The 26,833-nt window shown below is 37.7% G+C and overlaps 1 protein-coding gene across 4 annotated transcripts in view; it reads right to left on the bottom strand.

Annotated features, from left to right (window-relative positions):
* Positions 1 to 1,396: 1,396 nt before the first annotated feature.
* Positions 1,397 to 26,833, bottom strand: part of ENAH (ENAH actin regulator) — a 122,228-nt gene continuing 96,791 nt past the window's right edge. For 2 of the 4 annotated variants that reach the window (XM_009686503.2, XM_068940169.1), the window contains exons 5-14: positions 23,322 to 23,641; positions 21,300 to 22,100; positions 19,134 to 19,438; positions 18,736 to 18,869; positions 18,344 to 18,398; positions 18,026 to 18,074; positions 13,710 to 13,776; positions 7,036 to 7,114; positions 4,197 to 4,254; positions 1,397 to 2,832 (exon numbers count right to left, since the gene is read on the bottom strand). In XM_009686503.2, coding sequence (XP_009684798.1) covers positions 2,795 to 2,832; positions 4,197 to 4,254; positions 7,036 to 7,114; positions 13,710 to 13,776; positions 18,026 to 18,074; positions 18,344 to 18,398; positions 18,736 to 18,869; positions 19,134 to 19,438; positions 21,300 to 22,100; positions 23,322 to 23,641 — 1,906 coding nt within the window. In that variant the 3' untranslated portion in view covers positions 1,397 to 2,794. The remainder of the gene's footprint in view (positions 2,833 to 4,196; positions 4,255 to 7,035; positions 7,115 to 13,709; positions 13,777 to 18,025; positions 18,075 to 18,343; positions 18,399 to 18,735; positions 18,870 to 19,133; positions 19,439 to 21,299; positions 22,101 to 23,321; positions 23,642 to 26,833) is intronic. The other 2 variants (XM_068940170.1, XM_068940171.1) reach the window with 2 other exon arrangements.

Genomic DNA, 26,833 nt, shown 5'->3' with positions numbered 1-26,833 from the left:
TAACTTTTTAAAACAATGAACTGGAAATCATCACGACTATCTGAAGAGATTTCAGCACCAGCACTAAGATTTTTACATTCAGTTTGTTTGCAGTTGACTTGTTAGCCACTTGTATATAGTACAGGTTTATCACAGATCAGATCACAGTGTTGAGGAAAGCAATGCTTTCCTGGAATTAGAAAGGATCCCCTAGACTGTACTCAGCTTAAGACATCCATTGTACAAAAGCACAGAACCACCACAATATGGTTTTTAAACAACTTAGTTACCAGTTAGCAAAATAATCTTAGCTTCTGTAGTTCATTTTCAATACTGAAATCTCTGGAAATGGTGCAACTGTCAGTATGACAGGAAATGTTTACAGTAATCTTTAATTCAATTAGATATTCTGGAAAGAACCAATTCAGCAATCTGGGATTACAGAAAGTATGTATGTAGAAGCAGCACAAAAGAAGACATCTTGTTCCGTTTTCTTTTAAACAGAAATCATGTTAATTTTAGACCAAGGCACAAAACGTTTAGTGCATAAGCCAGTTCCTTGCACAATCTAGTAGTTCATCATTTAATTTTGGACCACTGATACCCATCACACTATTCCACTATACTACTCCTGAATTTTCCTAACAAACAAATGAAACATGACTTCTGACAAGGGTAAACTTCCTTAACGTTGAAAATGTCTTTGTAAAACAAAAAGTTACATTAACAAAGATGAAAATGCCTCCTCTTATTTTCAGAAAAAAAGGTACTTTACAAGCCTACTACAGATTTTTTTTTAATGCCTTCAACAAATGCATGCAGAAAAATGGGGTTTTTTGTTTTTTTGAAAAAGAGATTAATAAATTGAACTAGGCAATATTTCCACTGTAGTCTTGTCTTAGAATCTGAATCTATAGAAACAGGAAATATCTGAACTGGAGAAAAATTTCTGATTCAAGTCTTTCTGAAGCAGTAAGTGCTGTTTTGCTTTGGTGTTCAGCACTTAAGAGGGTATGTTATTGAAAGCATCTCTTCTACAAATGGAGCCGCGTGCACTTTTAAGCCGAAACATTAATCTCTCCAAAAGCTTAAGTGAACTTTTCTTTTGGATCAGCACAGATCACAAAGCAAACGTGGCACTGTTACGGCTCAGAAAAATTGACGGCGCAAAGGAAACGGGAAGATTTTCATCCACATCCTTTTTCCAAAGCACTACAGATCCAATTTACAGGATTTCTATCTACTGAACTGTACCACATCAAAAACATTTCTGTAAGTGTTAAATCTGAAAACCCTGGGAAAAAGAAGGGCTTCACCCCTCCCCTGAAAATGATTCTCAAATTACTGACTGCAGCCAATGGCAAACCATCGTTATTTTTCAGGGCTTGGGTTATGTGTGGGGTTTGGGATTTTTTGGTTTTTGATTTTTTTTTTTGAAAGGAGGGTGGCAGATAAGTTGGGGGGAGAAGGGGACAATTACTGTGACCTGATGCTCCATTGCTCTAATGTAACTGCCATCCTGTTTCATCTGGCAATCAAGAAAGGACTCTTGGAAAACAGTGAAGCGAGGGGGTATGGTAAAAAGGTAGTGGACAGTGCACTTATTCAGGTGCATTCTTGGTAATTTAAAAGTCCATACGTTTGTTCTCTCACCAAGAAATGAGTTAGATTCACACTGGACTTTCAGAACCTTTATGGAAGTATTAGTGAATTTCAAATATAAAACTGAAAAAAATGATACAAAAAGGATTAAGTACCTGGTTCCATTAACATGGTTACTGATAAAAGTCACGTTTTCCTCATTATTACACATGCATGTAATACGAAGGAAAAGTGTAGAAAGTAATAAAAACGTGTCACCTTTCCCCTCCCTTACCCTGCATTTTTCTGGGCATAAATTAAGCCTTAAAAATGAAAAGGCTACTTAATATTTGTGACATGCAATTTTTCTTTTAATTAAAAAGCTGACTCTGTTGTGTTACATTACAAAAATGTCCACATGCATAAATCTAAAAAAAGCCCAAAAACCTACTGTAAATCTACAACATACTAATGATTTACATTTGACTGCTGATTCGCATTATGTAGAAGTCTTAGATTTGGTAAAGCATTGTAACAATGTAGGAAGGCATCTACATCTTTAATCTCTGGACTGCATTTGCTTTTTTTTTTTTTTCCCCCCTATAAAATTGCATGAAGGCTAACTAGAGAGGCTTCCCATCATAAATTCCAAAATCTTGACACGTCATCACTGTCTAGGTCATTCACTTACAAATACTGCCCTTTAAAAGTACACATTTCTAGTTGTTCCATATTTTGTCATCTGAACCTACACGTCCGATCTTTTAAATTGTTCATGGAAATATCAGATATGATAGGAAGACAAACCTGAGATACATTTGAAGTACAACAGTATAACTTGCTAAATCCTTCATTAATAAAGAAAACCTCTCTGAAAAGCCTTCCCAAGCTTTTCCCTGTTTTTTTTTTAAACAACAAATTCTGAAACATGTGCAATTTTATCTTGACATGAGAATATTTCAAAGCACTGTGATCTTGTCTGATAGGTGTAGGAATTTCTGCATATTTGTTACAGTAACTTTAAGACTCTTTTCCACCCTGCTGTAAAGGTCAGAAAAAAGCTGCAAACTAGGAGGGAAATAGCATATCACCAGAGTGATGCATCTGAAGCTTTTCAGAATATGTTGTTTCTCCCTCCTTCCAAGCGTCTGTCTCCATTTTCTTCTAACAGCTCACAAAACGTAGTCGGTTTTATACCAAGTTAAAGAGTCACATCAGCTTAGTACTAGTCTTTCTATGCAGTATTCGACTTGCTCAGTTCCTGTCTGATAGCTGGAGAGAAAGAGAGAGAGAAAGAGAGAGAGAGAGAGAGAGAGAATAACCAATCAAACATTCTAAGTCAACGAAGACAGTCGGAATACCCAGGTAACCTTCTAAAGAAAACTCATCCTGCTAAAAACTACCTCATAAAAGCAGTTAAGTTATATGTAAGATAGCGTGATGTGATTTAACACAGCGTCATTCTCAAGCAGGCAGCACCTCTTTTCCTATTGTAAAGTTTTTGGTTTTAGTTCTGCATCTCCAACAAATCCAATACCTTACTTGATGACAATCATTACCCACTGAAATATCAGCTTTTTTTTTTTTTGTTGGTGTGGGTTTTTTCCTTCTTTTCTAAGAGCAGCCTCAGGGCCCTACGTTGTTTGCATCATGACGTTCTAAAGGGCTGTGGCACACAGCACAGTCAAAATATTAATAAAAAAAGAAATCACATATTAAAACAAAGCTATTGATCGACATATAGGGAAAAAGCACCGTATTTTTTGTAATGTGCGACCAATCAGTTCTTTCCACCATATCAGTTGATGGCCTCAGCTGTTTTACCAGTAGTAGTAACAGTTTCAACACGGCCTTTTTTCATACTTCATTTTGGCCTCTTCCACAAAAACAAAACACACCCCCAGGCATATGGTATTTCACCTTCTTCCATAGGGACAAAACAAACTCACGCCAAGGTAGTAGTAAACAAAGCAAACAACCTTACACACACATTGTATTTAGATGTATGTGTGTATAGCGTTTTATTTACTTCCTGATTCTTAGACCTTTATGATGATTCTTTCTCAATAATTTTCCATATTTGTAGAAGACTATTTTATGTTTAAATGAAAAAGATTATATTACGTTAAAACAAAAACCAAGAATTGTGGAAAGTCTTTTTCTTTGAATCTTATGCTTAAGCTCAAATATGAGAAGACTGAAAGCTGGAAGCAAAAGCACAGTCTGAACACTAATAGTTTAGAAATATGCATCCTAACATCTGTGGATTAATTACAAAAACAACCCATCTACAACCACATGATATTAAGGATAGCTGCAAATCACTCAACCTGCACCCATCCAACCACTTTTAAAGGACGTTACTCGGTGTCAATATGCTATTAAAAACACAAAATAACCAACGAACCAACCCCATCCCCCACACGTATAACACAAGAGGAAATAAAACATGCTTGCACAAGCACACCGATTAGAATGGGATGGGCATAAATGAAAACATGCTGATAAACAACACTTTTACCCGTCTACCATTCTCAGAATAGAAATATTAAGCTGACATTTTTTGTGCATCTTTAGCTACTTAAAAATGACTTACTCTAAGACTCAGCAAAAACAACAAACAAGTTGATACTCACCATCAATGAGTTCTTCCTTTAACTTCGTTAACTCCTTTCTCATTTCATCTAAAATATCCTACGGCATCAGAGGGTAAGTAATAAATTAGTTTTGCAACATCTAGTTTTCAACTAAGAGAAAACCAAAATTACTGTAACCGTTAACCCTTCCAAAATTTATAATCTACCCTTTATCTTCTAAATTAATCCCCAAGATCTAAAACATTCTTACTACAGGTGCAATTTAAAAAAGACAAATATCATGTAGAAGTCCTATAAATTGATTCCTGCAGTACTTATAACAGGCAAACGGACATACACTTAAGTGTGAATATTGCAAATGTTAAACGTGGAAGACAGACCTACACAGACAATGGCTCTGTCTTCCGTATTTAACAATCGCATTAGTGCAAAATAAGACAAATAAGTGGAACTTGAACTAATGACCAAGTTAAACGCTATCACATATACACTGTTTTTTACAGCCTTTTCTATCACTGATTTGATAATTTAGATAATTAACATTATTTTCAGAAAATAATTATTTTCTTAAAATCAAAGTGGAGAAAAATACTATCTGTTCCTGAAAAGTACACTGTCACATCCCAGTACAATTGTAAACAGTGAGAGCAATGAACTCATCCAGAAGATTGCTCTCCTGATAAGACATTCAGCTTTTTTTAGCTTTTCAGTTCAATTGCTATTAGAACATTAACGTGCAGGTTATCTAGATTCTTCCTTCCTTCCCCCCCCCCCTTTTTTTTTTGGGGGGGGGGGGGGGGGGGTAAGAGTATCCGTCAAAGCTTAAGTGGCCTCTTCCAAATTATATTCCTGCTTGACAGAGCAGGAACAGATGCAATGCTCCCCTCAGAGCATGGATACGCAAAGCACACCAATTATGAACTTGCAGCATGTCACATACTTCATAGTAACTGCCTGTTTTGTCCCAAGACAAGACAATCCACGCACAAGGCTAGACTCAGCCTGCTGGAAACTTGGGACAGCTGAGCTTTATGTGCTTATAGGCGCTACACAGACTACAATTCAAAAGAACCACAGTCACCATAGTAAAAATCATCCAAACAGGCATCTGTGAGCTGAAGCATAATTACCAAGAATCCTCCTGAGATCACAAAAAATGAGGAGTACCTGCTGTATCTCCTCAACAGATACCAGAATCCCAAACTTGGAGTCTGAGCTAGCAGACAAATCCCAGGCCTGCAGGCCAGCAGCCAAACCCCGGCAAGCACAATGCTTTCTTGTAGAATTCAAGTACTTATCCCTTTTTAAATAGGTTACGGGCATTGTAGAGACTTGGATGGAAGTCAATGGAAAAGATACGGTTCATTCAATGACCGAGAAAACACTGCATTATTGCATAAGAATATCAACGCAGCTAAAGTAACTGGGACGTTGAAACAGCCAAATGTACCCCCAAAACAGTATGAAGAAGCCAAATACATCTTTCTGCATAACAGCATGAAAAATCAAAGAATGCACTGAGAGTGTGCGGGTCTTTTTCCCCTCCGAATGGAACAGAGATTGGAAAACAGAAAATTGCATTGCCTCATAGCGCATTCAAAAATCGTCAGGGGAATTATCTGTGCAATAATCAGGAATAGTTTTTCTGACCCAGAGAGAATATACGTAGTAAGCCATCAGAAACAGTTATTCTAACGAAACAAAACACAACAAGTAGCAGTGATATTAGTATTGCTTTTGGCCAGTCCTGAACTGAGCAAGTGAGGAGCACATCAGCTACAACAAATATACCAGGTCTCTTCACTGCTGAGGCATACATCAAAGAGACTCTGCTGAAATGGTTCTCAGCTAGTGGAGGAATATTTTCTTGGTGTAAGTTTTCCTCTCATTTCTTGAGCGCTCTAAATATTAATAGAGGCAGTATGAAGCGTGATAGGAAGAAAAAATATACAGCAGTATTATCTGAGACGGAGAACATAAAAACACCTTACACAGATGTTCTTGGATCAACATCGTCTCAACGTCCCAGATATCAACTACTCTCAAAAGCACCTCTCGAGAGACTTAAATCACCAAGAACCAGCATCAAGATCGTACTACAGCCTCACCAAAGGCAGACTTTTTAGTAGCATGGGAAAGAGAGATAAATTGTATCCACTTGCTAATGAGGGGCTCCTTCCCTTGTAGCAAGGAAGGTCTGGTCCCTAAATATCTGGGACGTCGTTAACTGAAATCTCCAGCCTCGACACAAATGACGGGAGATCTGTTCCTGAGCCTGCTGGCACACAGGACAGCTGCCAGTCACGTACAGGTAATTGTTACAAAAAACGTTCCAAAGCATCCTATAACATTTTTTTTCTAGTCTAACAGTAAAGCTTCCTATTTCACACAAGTCTCTCCTCTACTGATAGCCAGCACATCTCCAGAAAAGGGGGCATTCACTGGATTCTGTTTTGTTACCAAACTCATAACCACAAATGTTCAAGTCTGGTATAGGAAGGAAAAAAAAAAAAAAAAAAAAGGGTGATTCTTATTCTGCTGGAACTGTTCTGTTGGATACCTGTTTCTTTGTTTTGGGAGAGAGGAGAAGAAAAGGCTTTCCAAACAAAGTATTTTCCCTGTTCCATTCACAGTACCATCTTTTGCATGCTGTATAATACAAAAGCAGAAACAAGCATCTGAGAGAAAGTAATTGGGCTGTGTAGTAGGCAAATACACAGCTCCTAAGAATATTAAAATAAAATTGAAGGAAAAATTACTAATAGCTACTAAATAATTATTGAAGTTTAGAACTAATTAATAAAACAGTTCAAAACTGGTATTTGACAACTACAAGTCCTAATGCCCAGGTTTTCTATTCAAAGTATTATATATGTACCTGCTTCAATCTGTCATAATCTAGACCTTCGGACTGTACTCCATTGGCACTGGGTTGCCCCGTTGGTGTAGATTTTGGTCTGCAGTACAAAAACAAATCAATGAATTACTGGTCACTTAAAATTACCACATACACAGACTTCTCCAGGCTTGCTAATATCCACCAAAACTACATTAAAGAATCAGAATAATAACAATAAAAATTGAAAAAAAATCAGTTAGACCCAAAATACCACACAGAACAGAAACCAACAACCAAGAACATTTTCCACACACTGAAAAATATTAATTACCATGACTTATTAGTTCAAAACAAGAACTATTCAAGTAGCAGGCATATTTCAGTCAGTGGTTTCTGATATTTTCATAAAGTCCACGTAAAACTAAACGCCTTCAAATGTCAAATATTTTCCCTCTTAAACTACTCGCTCATTTTAAAAGAAGTTCTCTCAAAGAAACAATCCCTCTGACTAATGACTACACTCATACTGCAACTAAAAAGAACGCCGAAGAATCGTCCTCGCAGATTTTTAAAATAGGACAAGACTAAGCAGCGTTGTCCATCTCCTGCTTTGAGCAGGAGGTTGGAATAGATGGCCCCCAGAGGTCCTTTCCAATGCAAATTATTCCCTGAATTGCTTGCTAAAGCTACTGAAAGCATAAATGCTGTAACAATAGCAAGATTTAGAGGTAACACTTGAGCAGAAGTCCTAACGTTTTGGACTATGCAGTGTCCAATGTTTTGGTTACATGTACTTTCCTAAAGACACCTAAAATTTGCTTACAAGAAGATTATCTTGTATTTCTTAAAAATGTCCCAGAATGAGCAGGCTTTCAACCTTCTCATGTCTCTTTTTTGACCTTCTCCATTTATATAATGTGTAACTCTGTCTCATATACTTACTACTCTTCCACAGGGCTCTCTATAAGCCTAGAGAGAAGCTAAACACTTAGAACAGGAAAGCAAAAATGGTTCTCTAAAGCGTGGAAGGATGGGTGGTGTGGAACAAAGGAGGAGTAAAAGGGGATAGTAAGCTGTATGAAAAATATTTTGGAGAATGAAACTCTTGGTAGCATCCATACCAGTTATAAGGCACCTACGTTAGTTACACATCTAACTTTAAAAACTCCACGCGCATTTGAGTCTTGAAGATAATTGCCAGGTAACAGCATACCTCATATTGCAAGCTCTGCAGGCCCTGAAATAACAGAGGCCTTCAAATACATAGTATCATTTCAAATGGCTCTAAGAGGCGGCTGATATTTACAAGGATTTGTCTGATCACCTGACTCAAGTTCTAAATCTTTACACTTATCCACCATTGCTCAAACATCCATGCCGTGTTCTTAATTACTATTCACGTCTTGTATAACGTTCTCTCAATTTTTCAATAAAGCGTTAAAAAATAACAAAACATTGCTTATAAAATTGCTGACAGTTAATTTCAAGATGTTTCCCCTAAGTTTGAATTACTGTGGTATGGTAGCTCTAAGGAAGGGTAGGGTAGCAGTAGAATAAACTGGGTCCTACTTCTTTGTTCCTGCATGTGGCATCACTGAACAAAAAGCCTAGCCAAAATTTAGTTCCTCACTTAGAAATTCTTACATAAGAGGAAATCATTAAACACTGCATTTTTTTCTAGATTTTTTTTTTTTTTAAACTTTAAAGTGTGCAACCTTACTTATTAAGATGGGTGGCAATCAGGAACAGGAAAAGGGTAAATCATCTGGAAAGGCACAGCTCCGCAGTTTATATTCTCTAGAATATATATCATAAAATTGTCTTTGTTCAGAATAAAGCAGAACACGGGAGGGATATGGGTAGGTCTATCACTTACATTTTTCCATTTATTGAGACAGTTTGAATTTAGCTAACACAAGCTGTGTTTTCACTCACAAGAATAATGACCCCCCCCCTTTTTTTTTTTTTTTTTTTTTAAGCAAAACCCACTATCTTCAGGTTTCATCCGTCTTCCCTTACAAGATAGACAAATCTTAATTTCTTCACGGATGAACTGCTGATTACACTATCTGTTCAGTTCTAGCTGAATGAGCCTCATACTCGATCGTCCTGAAGGGGTTTATAAATTGACAAAACTATTTTCTTATTACCTAATCAAGGGTAAAAATACTTAAGAGGTGACTCTCAATAGGAAAGTGGATGCATATTAAACTGTCTTTTTCATGCTACAGAAATTTTCTCACGTTTGTACGCTCGTGTAGATATTTTTACCTATTGTACGCTCCCCGTGCAAAAAAATGTTATTAATAAACAACATTGGACACAAGTGCTGTTTATTTTCTTTTCCACCTAACCTGTACAAAGCAGGTTTGTCTCACTTGAAAGCCTGGCAGCATTCTAATACACATTTATAGCTACTGAGTAATTCTGGTGACAAAATATTTTACATTGGTACACCTTCATCCATTCATCTTTTTTAAAAGGCGAGAACTCCAGTGTTGATGGTATTTCTATCATTCTTTTTAATATTTCACAATTATTTCTGGGTATAGACAAGCTGATTCCGTCAAGTCTAGCGGCAGCAATTTAGGAAAAACTGCCAGCAGTTAAGCACGCAAAACAGAGTTAGTCGAAAGGAATGTGTAATTGTGCCTTTGCTGCTGGACTTGGCATCAAAGCAGACAGGTGCAGCAACATCCTATATTCTCCCAGCTCTGTTATTTCCTTGGTATCAGGAGGACTGTATTGCTATGGCTGTTCAGATAATCTAAATACAAGCTCTGAAAGTGACATTACTAACATTATTTGACCTGAAACACACTGAAATGAAATATATGATACATTGATTTTCAGATACAACATGAAATATTGAATAACTTCATAGTGGAAGCAGCTTGAAAATAGAGTTTACCTTGTAACCCACAGAAGAACTATAGTATGTATTAATGCTATGAAGACAAACCACAATTTGGGATCCTCTATAAAAAAAAACCCTTAGATATTGATAGTACTAAGTTCCTTATGCAGGAATGCTTTGCCCAAAAACGTATCAAGCTGCAATCTTCAACAATTACTGCTTCATCAAATATCTGATACTAAAAAGGCTATTTGCAGTTCACAGCTGAAAGCGGAAACACTGACTTCTTTCCAAGCAAAGCAGCAAGAGTATTTCCAGAGTCTCCACACGGAGTTTCCTTCTGATCACCTCCATTAACAATCACTTTGGTCAAATATATTATGGCATTATGGCATTTACCCAACACGACTGAAGAAAGGAATTGATCTCCCAAATGTGATTCCTCTTAAGTTATAAGAGGAACTAACTATATGCTGTAATGGAAGAACTCCAACAGGTACGTGCTTAAATGTCTTTTTAAAAGAACTTACGCTTTGAAGAACTGATCTCTCCAAAGAGAGTATTTTGTTTCTTTTGCTTCAGATCTTTAAAATAAGATAGCACTCCAATCCTACGCTATATTCTCCACTAGTGTAATTACCTGTCAAAGTTCAAAAGGAAAGCCTCTTTATAAACTCTACCACTTGGTCTTAAGATTGTATTCAACTTTTTCCTTCAGAAACGTTTTGCAAGAAATACTTCTTTCAGACAAATCCAAGGGACTATAATTTGCAGACTAGGCAATGTCTTATCTCAGTCAAATCTAGCTTTCTTCCCTCCTAAACTGTCCTTTTCACCTTCTTCAGTTTGCTCAGAAAAAAGATTAACAGTGACTGCAGTTGCCTTTAAAGAGATCAGCTTTTGAAAAATAGCCAGTAAAACAATCCAACCATTAGGTCCTGAGATGGCTACAGAGCTCTCCCATGTGGTTTTTTCATAGCACTGCCTACTAGGACAGTGAGGCAACAGTGATACTCCCACAAACAATTTAAATCAAACATGCAATATAAAGATTTTATTCGTGCCAACATGCAAAATACACCACCCAAGTCAAGGAGCTAAAAGGGGAACTTTTTATACAAAAGAATAAGTAGTCACCACAGCGAGTGCTTTCATGAAAGACAAAGCCAGAATTTGAAAGCTCTTTTAAAATCTGAAGACTTTGAATGTCAATATTTTATGAGTATTCCTACAGAGTGAAACTGAAATCTGCAGCTTAAAATAGTGTTACTCCTAAATTTGCAAATTTGTTCAACAACAAAAACATTAGTTTGTGTTTAACAAGTCTTTTTATTTCGTATGTTTAAGTCAGGCAAAATCTACTTGTTATCTTGAATTGTGGCAAAAGTGAAAACTCAGCAAGACAGCCAATGGCTATTCCTGTGTGTCTAAACTTACACCTTTGAAGGCCTGCTTCTCAAAACACTGCAGATGGTTCAGTAAATCTTGTCAGATCCAAGAGGAATTTGTACCTTTGCAGGCAGTAATTATCAAAAATCCAGTACTTATTATCAATTCAAAGCTGGTTCTTAAGCCATCTCAGTTTGCCAGTGGAGCCATATGCTCTTAACTATTCCAAAAATGGGCTCAACTGGACAAACACAATGTTAACAGGAAACTGATCGTCTGTGTGTGGTGATTACTAATCCATGTAGAAAAAGTCCAACCCTGAACTAGTCAAAATGGTTATTACAAAGTTTCAATTCCCAACAGGATTATACCTGTTTAATGAATCATAGAACCTGTTCTCAGAAACAATCAGATTTTTCCATGGAGATTCCCGTCTATGAAGGGGAGGAAATACTGCCTTAACAAGCTACAATAGAGCTTAATCATATTCAGTTTTAGAACCTTAAATACATTAGAGTTTCACTAATTATGTTCTGAGAAGTCTGTCATGAACGTATCAAGAAATACTAAAAGCAAGGAGCTCAAGTCTTTTAAAGCTTACGCTATAAGAGAATCGTCTTAATTTTAAATAGGACAGGAGATATTTTAAAACATTTTTTGAACATTCATTCTGAACAACACATCCTTTGTGTCCTGGCTTGGAAGCTCTAAAGAGAGTTTTGCTTACTTGCCAGTTTCTAAAGCATGCTTTGTTTAATTCCCGTAAGTGACCTGTATCCTCTCTGCACAGGTCAGAGGCAGGTTTCTCTGGGCATAGCAGATGAAAGATCTCCCCTGGCTGACGAATAATGATTGTCCTTAAAATCATTACATCGTACATACAATGTCCGTACTTTTCTAGATTAGAAAACCTTTTTTAAACACGCCTCAGTAACCTCTGAATTTAATCAGTAGAAACAGTTTCAGTGAAATAGGCTGCCTAGGACAGTTTAAGACGAATTATGGGTGTGAAGACAGGCAGGACTTAAGGACAACCTAGAGTCCACAAAGCAGTCGGAGAAGGAAAGCTCCACTATTTATCCTTTCACTTTTCCTTCAATTGCTTCTACACAAGAAATCTATATCCAAAGGGCCAGTTCAGTGACTGCGTTAAATAATAAGAAATCTGAAGCTCGCTTTAGCATTCCCTGTATAAATTGCTTCTGTGAGAAGTTTCCCCTCAATGCCATGTACTAATACCTTGATCTGCTTGAAAACAAGAGACTTCTGTTAAAGCATGTAAGGTTTACTGGGGGGGAAGGAGAAGAGAAGAAGGGGAGAAAAAAAGGAAAAAGTCAAGACTGATAAAAGCAGTATTTTCCTGAGAACTTTCTTACAGTTCTGACAGTATGGCAGTATGGCAGAGAAGACACGACCATCTATGTCACTAGATTTTTGATTTGGGGAGGGGGGAGGAGCAAGCAGTCAGAATCGAAGCTAGAGACATTTGAAGCTATTGATCCGGTTATTTTTGAAAGTAAGACAAGGATATCAATAGGCTGATGGTGTTCTGTGCTACATTTTAAGAGTGAAAGACCTCAACAACAACCTCAACCACAAGTAATGCCGCTTGCAGAATAGCTGTTTTCTTCTCTAATCAAACCTCACATAGCTGTTTCCAAAAATGCCACATTTTTAATGAAAATTCAAGTTATTTCAAACAAACTCTCAAATCAAGTTCAAACGATTTTTTTGCGTGTGTGTCTCTTTCAAGAAATCGAGATAACTTTTTCAGATTATCACAGGTCAGAATCCCTTAAACTCTGTACGCAGAATATACAGGAATTCTAAAATGAACCACAAACCTTCTCCTTAATATAAATGATAATTAAACACACCTCAAAATGAAAAAAAAAAAATGCTAAAGCAGCCATTTCACTTCTTTGTATCACCTACTGAAATTCTGGCTGGCAAGTTACCAGAAACTGGTTAGCGAAGTGAAGGATGTGTGTAGTATTTCTACACTTCTTTAGGATGGATTTCTTTGGATTGGTCTGAGAACTGTCACAGAATGAAGTTTCCCCAAGATAGCTTAAATATCTACACAGACATTCTATGATTAGCATAGTAATATAAAGGAGAAAAGACTTCAAAATTGAAAGAAATACATATTGAAAGAATTAAATACTGCTGTAGCCAAAAACACATCATAATTATTTAAGTTATACACCAACAATTGGTGAAGAATCTTTTTGCTTTGTCCTTTCAGTATCAAAGTTTCATTTATTAGTCCTCTTCAAAAAATAAGACTTTCTTCTCAATAAAAAATCTGCCAAAAATGGTTTCACAGCACTTTAAAACCATAAAGTAAAAATTTTACTTTTAAAACTATTTAGATGATTTTGCTATTTTAGTCCCATATCTTTAGCAGCATGAGCAACAGTAGCAAACATTTGGAAAAGACAGCTAATAGTACCAAAGGGAGTACCTGGAGATAACTGGCGACTTGCTTCCATTCACTGTATTTGTTCTTTCCCAGGGCTTTCTCGTTAGTTCTGTCAAACATAACAAAAAGATTAAAAATTGTCCTTTTCTATTCATTGCATGATTACGTGAGGAAATTTCAAGTACCTGGAAACCTAAGTCAGCTATTTTTCCACTACCTTGCACTAGGCTCTTTCCTTGTAAACCACCTCTTGTAGTATTCACCTTATTTTTAGCCATACTATCATTTATGCTGTGATAGCATCCAAAAGCCTCAGGTTTTCTTAGACGCCATTTGAATCTTAAAACAGCTGGGAAAAGGTCTGCCTATACTTTATGTATTTTATTCTTTCAACTGTGAACTATGGAATCCTGAAACTATAACCAGAGAGTCAATTTCAAATACTGGGGGGTATGTTTTTGTTTTTAAGCTGCTAAACAATTACGTAAAAATAACTTGATGTCTATTTCCATGAAGCATCAGGATGTCATATGCATCAGCATACGACTGCACAAAACTAAAACATTTTTAAGCAACAAAACATTTAATTTCCAAAGTCCTATTCCAAAAAAGATGCTTCTAAAGCTGCCATATGCCACTTCCCCTTTCAAAACAACACTGATTGAAGACTAAGGGTACATAGCTCTTGGAGATTCTAGTTTACTTACTATAGCATGATACCAGACAAAATTTCACCATGTCTCTCTTCTCCTGCTTAGTTAGGTTATAATCAGAAGGGCAAGCACTGTAGAAAGCAACTCTGGGGTCTGGTTTATACAGGTAAGTTTAATTTGTACCCAAGTTTAAAAATAAATCCAAACCTACCTTTATACAACGCTCATGCTTCACTTTCCATTGTGGAGCATGTTTTCAGTGCTGCTTAGAATCTCCTCCAAGAGGCTCTGACTCAGTGTCTTGAGTTTATTACAGCAATATAAAGTCACATGTGAAAGCTAGCTTTATTGTGCATCTTTGTCAATTAAAGGCAGATACAAACCACTGCCAAAATAGGGCAAACAATTCAGTTAAGGACTGTTCATTTTGTGTTCTCTCATAGCGAATGAATTTTTTTTTCCCCTCTTGTGGGCTCACCTAGCCCTTCCTCGTGACATACCTATGGCCACAAAGTTTTCATTCCTTATGGATCAGATTTTCATTCCTTACAACCTGCATAATTCAAAACATTCTTTTTATACTGCGAATTGTTATTGTTACGCACTTTCCCCCTCAGGACTTACTTTATGACTAATCTTATTTGTCTTTGTTTCTATTTTTTTTTGTTTTGTTTTGTTTTGTTCCCTTTTTACCACGTGAATCTACTGAGCTGGGCAAGCTGAGAGGCAGAAATGTTCTTTCAGAACCTCACAGTAAGCAGGAAGTTCTCCGACATGGAGCAAGATACCAAGATGAACATATGAATTCCAGAAGTCTACTAGTACGGCCTATAATCCAACCAACTTCGTTTCGCCGGTGCTAGTAACAGGTCTCAGGCTTTATTATAATAATTATAGCTATACCAGGCTTCAGACCTTTTCCAGTCTTGGAGTTATTTTAACATGATTTTAGCCATATCTGCAAAATTACTTAAGAAATTATTGCTGTAGCTGCAACTTACTAAAGGATCTCTTGACTATTATCTAGCTGAAACAGCAAAGGGTTAGGTGTCTGTTGTCTATCCTATGTTTTTGAGCTTGCTTTAGTTATATCATTACCTAACATGTTTTGACTTAGATTTTACTTAACTTTATACAACTTCATATTTCTTTCCCTAAAAGGAATATACTATATACAGAGGAGGACTAATAAGTCTGAGCAATCATGGTGTAACTCTCCCTGTAAGCCAACAGGGCAGGAAAAGAGTGCAGTCCCTTAAGAGAGCTGAAATACATAAAAATAAGGCTAAGCAGACCCCAAGCCCAAGAAGGAAGACATGTTCCCCATCAACATCATACTCCTTCTGGCAAAGGACTTAGGACACTGATAACTCATCATGATAGCACCTAGGATGGGTAAGTCCAGCACTGAAGTAGAGGTACGTGCTAGCAAGTTTTCATAAAACAATTTTAATTATTAATGAGAATAACTGAACCATAACCGAACAAAAAGTAACTGTTTGTTTTATTTTGATCACACTGCTAAAATATTAATTAGGTGAATAAGGGAATTTACTGCTTATAACGTGTGTTCTTTTGTTGCCAAAATCGTCCACAGTACTGTCATGACAGATCCACCCTACAGATTGCTCAGCATACTTTTGACACAACCAACTACCAGAAGCCTAACCACACAAGTGATCCTATGCAACAGCCTCTGAAAAACAGCATAGTTTGCAGCTAATCATTTCTCAGAGATATAGAATTCAGAAGAGAACGCCACTGTACGAACACATCAAACGAGGCTGAGAAAGGATTCATCTTCACTTCAGTATTTTCATACATCAGATTCACTGTCTGAATCCTAACAATTCCACTCTTCCTCACTTGGTAAGTCCTGACGAGTCCATTTTGACCAGTCCTTCTAAAGTCTCTAGACAGTCAAACAGGAAAAAAACAAAAAAACAAACAAAAAAAAACAAAAAAACCCACACTTTTCTTCCTTATATTCACTACCTCTTATTAAATTCCTCCTTTGACAGCAACCTGGCTAGGTTTTTCCATCCCTGGCCTATTAGGACCTCAGAAAACTGGCTCCTCCAAAAGAAGGACTGTAACACCATCAAGTTTGCCACTATGACATTTTCATCCCCTCATCCATCCCAACTCTGCTGTTCAACCCCTCTTTCAAAGGCTTCTCTCCCAAGAGCAATCTACGTTGGCAGCATGACAAGGGAATGGGGACAGATAGATGTCAAAGTCCTCACGTTCAGGTTTATAATAGCAACAATAAATCTACCTGTTAGAACGATGGATAAATTTCTCTAACAATTCAGAGTTCTTTCCTCTGAGTATCTCATTGAAAGTTTTTGCAGTTCATGCATGTCTGGTATCATTATTCTCTTCACAGTATCAGTTTCTTCTAGGTCCCTAATGTCATAGCATGGCACTTGAGAAAAAGACCACTTGCTTATCATACATTCACTATATCGCTGCTGTTATATTGCTGCAAAGTTTTTTCAGAACTCAGCACAGGCCAGGTGAAAATATGTCAAATATTCCTCTTAAATAGCTTAAGACTTGTGCCAATGATGCTGCACAGCATTACTACAGCATTTAATATCAACAAGAAGCAAAGTATAACCTCTCCTCTGCTAGGATAGAGTCGTTCTCTGGGCGAATCTGACATTAGAAAAAGTTTGAAGAGGCTTCTTATGACGCCCAGTTAAAGGAACCATTTCACTTTGATTGTTCCCAATTTCCCATTTTTTGCCTATGTTATTAGGACAAGTGTTCCAAAAGCAGTCATTTCCTCAAGGTGATCATCTCTGTGGCTATAAAACTAAGCAAACTCTGAATATAAGGTACATCAAGTTTTTCATCTTTTTAAAGCCATTTATTGCCTCGCAGTGTAATTTCTTTAGACTGCCTAATGGCAGCAGTTTTTCCATTATTTCCATTAAGACCCATTTAGCGCCTATCTCTCCTTTTCATCCAGCAGCCTGTGGACTGCAGATTACATGGCACATCCTCAACCTTATGCAGAAGTATGCACATAGGGTGAGCTAATAAGGGAAGCTAAGGCTGTAAGGAAGGCACTACTAAAGATGAGGAAAAAAGTCTTCCATTCAAGTCCTTGTAATATAATCATTTACTGTATGAATATACTTACTGACAATGCAGCTTCACCAACTACAGAGTTGGTGATATGCAATTTTTTCCCTTACCAACTGCAAACAAATGTCTCTTACGGTCATATATCAGCAGAAGAACCATGCCTGAGTTAATTTCTACTCCATATACTTATAAACTGGAACAGATACTTGTAGTTGAGTAAACTTTACTGAAGTACCTATACATGATCGCCTTGTATGCCAGTCCTGAAGGAAAATGAACTACTGTCCCAACTCACATCCTGCAATGACTGCTTACTTTCACATTCCCTGCCAATCACTTTCTGTGCATTAGCCCCAGAGGTTCAACACAGGAGGTGCTTGTACTATTACTATACCAACGCTATACTAGTATTCTAGCAGGAGTTCTTTTACCTGCTTTCTTCCGAGACACTTCTGAGCCAGGAACCATTTGAAAGCAAAATGCCAGGTTGTAACTACGGGTAAGAGCCAAACTCCAAAATTCAGCACAGCTGACTGAGATTCATCATCAGATTTCAGCATTAATATAAAAGGATTTAGAGTCACACAGTTCACAAACCAGGTGACTTACCAGGTGTGCTTGTTGAAGAAATCTTAGAAGTTGAAGACTCTGATTCTTCCTGATTAAAAGGGAGGAAGGGAGAAAAGGAGAGGGAGTAAAAAACAACTGTGACTCTAGCAAATTAATTTTGACTGTAGAAATATTTTAATTGAGTTTTTATAGAGATTTAATGGTTCTACTTGTGGAAAATGCAAGCAGGAAGCACTTCAGAAATAGAGGCTATACATATAAACACAGTAAAATATAAATAACGTATCACCGGTATCATTAGAATCATTTGCATGAGCTACTATTGAAAACTTTGAAATAAGTAATTTGCCAGCTCACAGTTTTATCTTCTTTCTGCTCTGGTTCTGTTGATCCCTTTTCAGCAATTCTTCTCCTATAAGCAGAGAAAAAAGTTACCAAGATCACGGCCTTAAGATAGAAAGCTGCTATTCAGTGTAATTAAAGATATACTCAGCTCATTATCTAGATAATAGAAAATTAGTATTAAAAAAAAGTTAGTGTAAAAAAGTGTTAAAACATACTTCCAAGGACAAAGCCCCTACTCAATTATACTTTACTGAAAATAGCTACTGACAAAACATTATCAACTTCCCAAAGCAACCCCACGAACAAGTTGATGTTTATCTGATCTTTAGCCAGCTGCAAATAGATGCCAAAAACCATACTGCTATGACAACTGTGCTGGCTATAGCACAGAAGCAGCTACTTACCTCCTGGCCAGCAGGGCACTCATTTCTTCCATTAATCCACTGCCACCCAAAGGAAGTGGCCCATTTCCACGGCCACTGTCTGTTTTAGATGAAGCAGAGCTTCCTCCTCCACTTGAGCTGGAGGAGTCTTCACCCTTTGTAATACACAAAACAGTATACATGCAAATAAATTTATAACTGACTTAACCAAAGAAGCTAAGTTCATACACTAGAAAAAAGCTGCAAAGAATGTGTGGGCTAGTAGGACATCCTATAATGCTTAAATAATGAATTAAATCTATGCAAAGTGTCCTTTATACTGCCATTTATCTTAAATAAAAAATTACAATCAGTTCAGGGGCACAGAATTTAAAAATATGAATCAGAATTTAAAAAAAAAAAAAAACAGTTGCATTTACCCGTGACACTTTCCTAAGTTTGGCTCCAGCAAGTGCAGCTGCTAGTCCAGTTAAAGGGCGATTTTCTTCAGACACAAATCCCACTGAAAATCCAGAAGCAGGGAGGGGTGGGGCAGGAGGCGGAAGAGGAACAGGAGGAACTTGGCTAGGAAGTGGAGGAGGTGGTGGCGGTGGTGGTGGCCCTGAGGGAGGAAGTGGAGGTGGTGGTGGTGGGCCAGGAGGAGGTGGGACTGCTACTGAAGACTGAGCTGGGCCAGGGGGCAGAGGGGGTGGGGGAGGAGGTGCAGGTGGTCCTTGAACAACACCTAATGTCAAAGAGAAAAAACAGACTATATTAAGGATTTAGAATAGAAAGATTTCATTATTTCCATTTAAACACTGTTTTTTTTTTTCCAGGGTATGAAACGTTTACTAGTATTACCTTTCGCCTTTTTATAGGTAAGAAAATAGTGCAATTTTCAGCAGGGGAGAACGTTCTTACTAAAAGCATTACAACACATGCTATGAAAGAACAGACAATTGCAGAGATATTTGAACACAATAACCCTCCAGTCAGGTTCTCTGCTGCAACCGAGAAGAACGTTACACAGGGAAAGAGGCAAAGCTTTTAGAAAGAGTCAAGTAAAATACGAGTATCATACTGCATAGGAAAAAGCTATTAGTCAAAACGTCACCAAACAAGAAATTTCTCATTGTAAAACAAGCATTAAAACAACAGCCAAACATTTGAACCCTCGAAATGTTTGCGTTCCAACATCAATTTCTGAGCTTGTATTAAAAAAAAAAAAAAAGACAAAAACAAAAACCACACACCATCTGGAAACATTTCAGGAATCAACTTTAATAATCAAATACAAATATTAATTAGTGAGTTAGAAGACTGACATGTTTAAGCTAATGGGGACAGGCTCTTCCAGCCTCTGATTTACGATTCCTTTAATTCTTTAAAATTCATATTAAAATGCAATATAAAGCATTTTTTGAAGAAAGAGTATTCTGATTACTGCAGCTAAGAAGTGTTTATATGAGAGCAAGAGTTTAAGAAATTGTGACTAAAAAAACATCCCTAGATATCCTTCCCCCATCCACCTGTGACTACAGAACAGCCTTAAGCTACTAAAAGTGGTGAGAAACCACCTTAAGCTATCTCTGAAGGTCTGGACTTCACACACACAAGTCTTCCCGGTTTTCCACTATACTAACACCACTGTGTAAAGGCAAAAGCAACTTAAACTCTCTTGTGGTCCTTCAACGCCCGTGTGCATACTCCCATTCCATAAGAAAAATGAGGTAACTCACCCTATTTCCACTCAGTCACAGAGTGGCTCACACCTTAATGCACCTTAATAAGAGTGTACACACAGGACCTACTCTGCATGGCTTGCACGCTATGAATTCATACTCTACCTTATCCCCCACTAAAACTTTGCAAGCCCGTATCCTTAGCAGAGCTAAGACACACTTACGTACAAAGACCTAAATATTAAATCAGTACAAAACAGATTCAAAGACAGTTACATCCATGTAAAACACATTTATATCACAATGGTAGAGTGTCCATTAGGACTTTCATCTCTTTATTTAAACTTTTTTCTAAAATCTTTTTAACTGGTAGAATATCACAGGAAGGCCTGGTTTTAAATATGTGTGCATATATCCATACATTGAAATATAAGCACTGTCCAGAAAGAAATGCTGTAATAGACACATACTGCTTTCTAACCTTTTAAACTACATTAATGAGTACCAAAATCATTCAGGTTATTCCTCACTAAGGTCATTTACACATCCAAAGCCGCATATAAGCTCTTCCACTTCTGCTGCCATTAGGAAACCATCGATGCTGCCTATTAATACAATGTTCCAAATAAATTAACAGCGCAAGATTTATCAAGCACGTATCCGACAAGTTCTCATCTGTGGAGAACAGAACTCAAGCAGCTAGAATTTTACTTGTGACGGACCTCCATGAACACCAGCTCTCCTCCAGGGAGCTTTAAGGTTCCCTTACCATAGTTTCCAAACTGTACTTCGTTGTGGTATTAAGATCACTGCAACTTTTGAAGCATTTCATTAATTCTTCAGGGGCAGTTAAAGGGCTTGATAAAAATTGGTTTTGACTGCATTCCTGATTAGTGAATTAGTAGCAATAACAGAAAGCCTTACCCTGCTGGGTCGTAGGTTCAATCGGCTGAGAGGCTGCCTGCAAGACTGGCTCAGAAGCAGAGGAGTCTCCCAGCACAGAGTTTAGAGAGTTCTCAACAGAGGCAGGGGTAGCTGCAGAGGGAGAAGGGAGAACACTAGGCTTGGATGAGGGAGTCGAGGCATTAGGGGAGTTTGGAGAAGGAGAAGCTTGAGGTCCAGAGAGTGAGAGAGGTGGAAAGGAAGGCAGTGGGGGAGGAGGGGGTGGCGGAGGCGGAGTTGGACCTGAGGTAGAAGGCGAAGGAACCGGATGAGTCGCGCTTTCCGGAAGCCCATTTGGAGCAGTAGGAGATACGGGCATTTGGGGCACTGGATTTGAAGCCGATACTGGGAGGACAGGTCTTGGACCAGTAGCTTTGCCTGGTGGACTGCTTATCATTACTGGAGGAGATGGGGGAAGGGGCGCAAAACTGGGCGCAGACCAGGCAACAGGCTTTGTAGTTGGGGGCAAAGTTGCTGGGGCGTTCACAGGAGACGGGGGCCGAGAATTTTTGTTCAGCTGACGAGGAACTGTAGCATAATGGGGAAGAACAGGGTGGAAAGCTGAGCCTAGAGATGTAGCAAAACGCGATGCAGAGTGCCTTAGAGGCGGTGTAGGGGGAGTGGAAGTCGGTGGTGCAGAAGTCACTACAGCATACTCCGGTGTGGCCTCTGCCATTGGTGCTGAGACTGCTTTTGCATATGATGGAGGAGGTGCTGAAGGAGGCTGGCAACTGGAGTATTCAGGAAGTGGAGTGCTATACGGGGAGTTGTCGAAAGATGGAGCTGGACAGAAGATGGAAAGCAGCAGCAAAGGCAGGATAAAAAAAGGAGAAAGAGAAAAAGGGAGCTAATGAAGCAACAAAACCAGCATTCAAACAAAATGTATAAATGTAGACTACAGTTAGTACCAGAGGATTAGGCACAAGTGAAAATACTGTTAGGAAAGTTTTACATATTATCAACAGCTGCTTTTAATTTCATCAACTATTTTTGTGCCAACATTTGAATTTACAAGTACATTCTGAAATAAGTTTTTCCAAATCCCATCTAGGAGACTGATCAGATACAAGGTTGATTAATCAGTCCTTTATCAGCTTTCATCTCCTTTTGGTTTGGTTGCAATTTGCAAGCAAGTGTAGTGATCTTAACATTTGTTTCAGTTCCACTAACAAAACTCATAATGTAGGCAGCAAGGAAATATCAACTTTCTCTTCCCCATAAAAAGCTCCATCACAAACTGGAAAGTATGTGGAATAAAACCACCAATAAAACCCTTCTCTCTAAAGCGACTGATCTTACACAGTACACCCCAACTTCTACCCCAAGCTGACTTCTTTTGTAGATTGAGTTCGTTACTAAAGAACAAACAAGAAGTGCTTGACTAATGTTTCGTTATATTATGAAAGTGAGAAAGCTCTTGATAATCTCTGGATACAATTCCACAGGCAGGCTACTACCTTAGAGACAAATACATTTAATACATTCCACTGAAACATTACTACAAACATAAATTAAGCAAGACTTGATACAAAAGGCGTTCCTCTCCCTATTAATTTGCCTTACATAGCTACATTACCTTTACATTTAAAGGCTGTCAGTCAAACTTGATTCTTTTTCTTTTCAAGTTATGTTAACAGAATGCATCTTGTGTAACAGAGCAAACAACGGTAAGGTATTTAGAAATTTTATATCATCACACTTCAACCAGTGTTGGAGATGTCCAATAAGCAATAAGTTCTTCATGCAAGCAGAAGATACAGCAGTGCAGTAAGCAAGTAATTTTAAATATTTTCTTTCACAGTTAATGGAAAACTATGACAGAAAAGTCAAAAATTTCAGACTTCTTGCCATAAAAGAGGAAGCAATTCCAGCAAACAGAAGTTTGAAATACTGATTGTTGTTGCACAAGTAATACTCACTGCCCATGCTTGTTCTGTCCCTCTCCATCACTCAAACAAATAAAACAGTCGGGCACTCAAATACACTCAGTTTTGAGATTCTTACCAGCATTTGAAATTCTTCTCTCTCTTTCCCATTCCAATTGTTCCCTTTCCAGCTGTTCTTGCCGCTCTCTTTCTTGCCTTTCCCTTTCAAGCCGTTCAAGTCTTTCTCGATCCTGCCTCTCCTTTTCTTGTCTCTCCCTTTCCAGGCGTTCTTGCCGTTCCCTTTCTTGCCGTTCTCTCTCCAGTTGTTCCTGTTCTAGACGTTCTCTTTCCAGTCTTTCCCTTTCTAGTCTCTCTCTCTCCAGCCTCTCCCGTTCCATTCGTTCACGTTCCAGCCTCTCCCGTTCCAGCTCCTTCTGTCTCTGTTGCTCTTGCAACTGTCTACAATCATGAAAACAAAGGAAAGATTAAGCTGCAAGGTGAGAACCAAAAATATCAAATAAATGTTAGTGGGAGGGAAAAAAAACCGATCAAAAAAATCTTTGCGCCAGTGAGAGCAAAAGCACAGCATTTGCACCTACATAAAATTCTTAATTCCATGAGTTACTTTTCTGAGCTGGATAACAGGCGTATTATGTTTACAGTAAAAAGAATCATATATCCAGTTTCCTCTTAACTAATTTAACATTCTGAGAGACAGCTTTCAAGAGGTAAGAATAGAAAGCTATTGATGATAATTCACTAACTGATGTAATCTTCCATGTTTGGGATATGGAGTTACATTTGTTCTTTGCACAGCATTTTATAATTGAAGTAGCGAATACAAGAACAGTGAATTAGCATTATCACAAACAGTCTTCCAAAAAAAAAAAAAGACCCAATCATATTATGTATTCCAGATAAATCAATGTAACTATTCTTTATCCAAATTTTACAGAAACATCCAAACGCATACTTAGAGCTACGTAAAGCTAGTCTGGAAGTGAATGGAACTTCCGCTACTTCACCCCTCTTCATGCTCAACAAATACCGGCAGAAATGGAAACACTAGCCCAGTTTTAACACATTATTACTATCCAAGTCCCTTCTCTTTCAGACCAACGTTTTCCCTTAAAAGAACACTGAAAAATGCTGAATAAGATATGATAATTGCTGCAAGCAATTACCTCACAGTTACTTACAGTAAAAGCAATTTTTCCCCACTGAAATTGCTACCCAACATCCTCAGAGGCTGCAGAACAATTCTGCTACTCTGGCAGGTCTTCCCCTCCGCTCATGCTAACACACACAACATCTAGCAAAGTTATAGTGGGAGCCCCTAAGATATTACGGCTGCAATGTAACTTGTTACGTATTTGATTTTTAGCCTCCAAATTCCATTTAAAAGTCTTTTAACTTTTAAAAAAAAAAAAACTATTTGGAATCAAAAGAGGAAAAATATGAAGAGGACAATATAAACTCTTGAAATTTAAACTCTAAAAAAAGACATTTTAAATCTTTCCGGCTTTTTTTTTTTTTGCTTCCTCTTTCTAGTACAAAACTAGTTTTACTATGTGCTCTCTTCCCCTCAGCTAAAGCCTAATATTTGAAGAAAGTGGGACACTTATCATGACTAACCTCAGTAAGGTCATCCTATGCTCTTACTTGTAAAGGAGAGTCAGATATACGTATGTTTGCATCTAGAGGATTATTCAAAGCAGGAGTCAAAGTTCACAGACTCTAAAGCAACTCTTCTTTGGTTATTCACCACGGACTAGCATAGTCTACTCAAAAAGGTACACTTAATTCTAAATCTAAAACCTAAATAAGGCTTTTGAGATTGCAAACACTTAATATTATATCTAGCATATGAAATCAGAAGATAACAGTTCAGAGTTTAACAACACTTCAAGCAACTGCCACACATTTTTCTTTTTTTTTTTTTTTTTTTTCCCAAAAGTTCTTCTTTTCTTTATAGAAACAGAACCTTGATATAGGTCTCTTCTCACATAACAGCAACATCACCAACACAGTTCAGCAATGGGCCATGCTCAGAGCTATGCCATTTCATATTTTCACAAGCAACCTGAAAAACAGAGAGGTGTTCCTAACTAAACTCCTGATATTACATTAATTAGAATAGCAAGGACATTCACCTTGATGAAGATGGATCTTTTAATTCCAAGTTCCCTCCAAAAGGGGCAATGAAAATGGCAAATAAACTCAACTGAGATAACTGAAGTCATGGAGGGGAATCCGCTAAATTCATATATGAAGTGTCAGACTATGAGCTGACTATTGATTCAGGAGTGAAATACTGAGGTCGTGGTAGACTACTGCAATGAATGCAACCATTCATTGATGTGTTCTGGTCAAAAAAAAGTAAACCAAACGCTACAAACTAGGAAAGGACTACAGAACAGTATTGAAAATATCATCTTACGTCATAAATCCATAATTCTGCATCTCTTGCCTCCTTTGCGTATCTCAAAAACGGGGAAACAGTAGAATCGAAAAGGTTTACAGAGTAGCAACAAAGTTATCAAATGTAGCAAACAGTCTCCATACAAGAAATAACTCAAGAAGCTGGAATTCTGCGTTCTGGAAAAGACTGGAGGTCTATAAAATCATGAATGACATGGCAAGAACATCTTAATACAAGCTCTGGGAGGAAACAGCTGATGCAACTAATAATAGCAAAGCGCAGAACGAACATGTTTGCACAACAGGCAGATGAGCTATGGAACTCCTTTACAAAGTGATTCAAAGAGCGAGCAGGAGAAAGTCCACAGAAGAAAAATCCACGGAGGGTCACTCAATCCACAGAAATTGCATTGAGCACAAGAAGCTATTGAGACAAAAATGACCAGAAGATGAGAGAGCAGCAGGGGGCATTCTGTACGCTTGCCCTAGTATAGTCATTAAGCTATATAAATCTTTGGTCTGATCCAGTAGGGTGGATTTTTTGTTAGTTTTTATTATAAGCCTTTCCAGCTACTGAGTGTTGTGTACGTGTGTGTGTGTGTGTGTACACGTGTGTGTGTGTGTGTGTACACGTGTGTGTGTGTGTGTGTACACGTGTGTGTGTACACATTTTTTAAGCTAAAATGTAAGATGCATTTTCTAAATCTAACTGCTTGTTTGGGGATGACAAGTCCCTCCAATATTTATGAACATGTTCCGGAGGCCCATTTTTCTTCAGAGATCTATAAAGACACAGAATGATCACACTGATTACACAGAAGCCAACTTTAAAAAACGTACCTAATGTTCGCATGCTTTAGCTGTAATCTGAAGGGAGAAAGCACTGTGGTTGACAATTAATACTGAACTATGTTGGCCATCTACCAAGATATCGGTAAAAGTCAATGATATAGAAATACCAGATAACCAATTTCATCCAGATCGGACCATTTAACAAATACTGAGTGATCCTGTATTTAACAGGAACATTTAACTTTTTATTTTGTAATATATTTCTCATTTTCCATTTCCTCAGCACATAAAGGAAGGAATACAAAGCACTTCTAAAAAAGCCTCTGAACAAGTTGAGCACTTTACTGAGGATACAAATGCTCTACCAAGAGAGGGCAGCAAAATACCTTGTAAACTTTTCCTGTCTATGATATCTGAAGTTTCCATGTAGTGGTACAC

Source organism: Struthio camelus, chromosome 3 (genome assembly GCF_040807025.1).
Source record: "Struthio camelus isolate bStrCam1 chromosome 3, bStrCam1.hap1, whole genome shotgun sequence".
Taxonomy (NCBI): domain Eukaryota; kingdom Metazoa; phylum Chordata; class Aves; order Struthioniformes; family Struthionidae; genus Struthio; species Struthio camelus.
The sequence above is the reverse complement of the archived record's forward strand: the minus strand, read 5'-3'. Positions and strand labels throughout refer to the sequence as shown.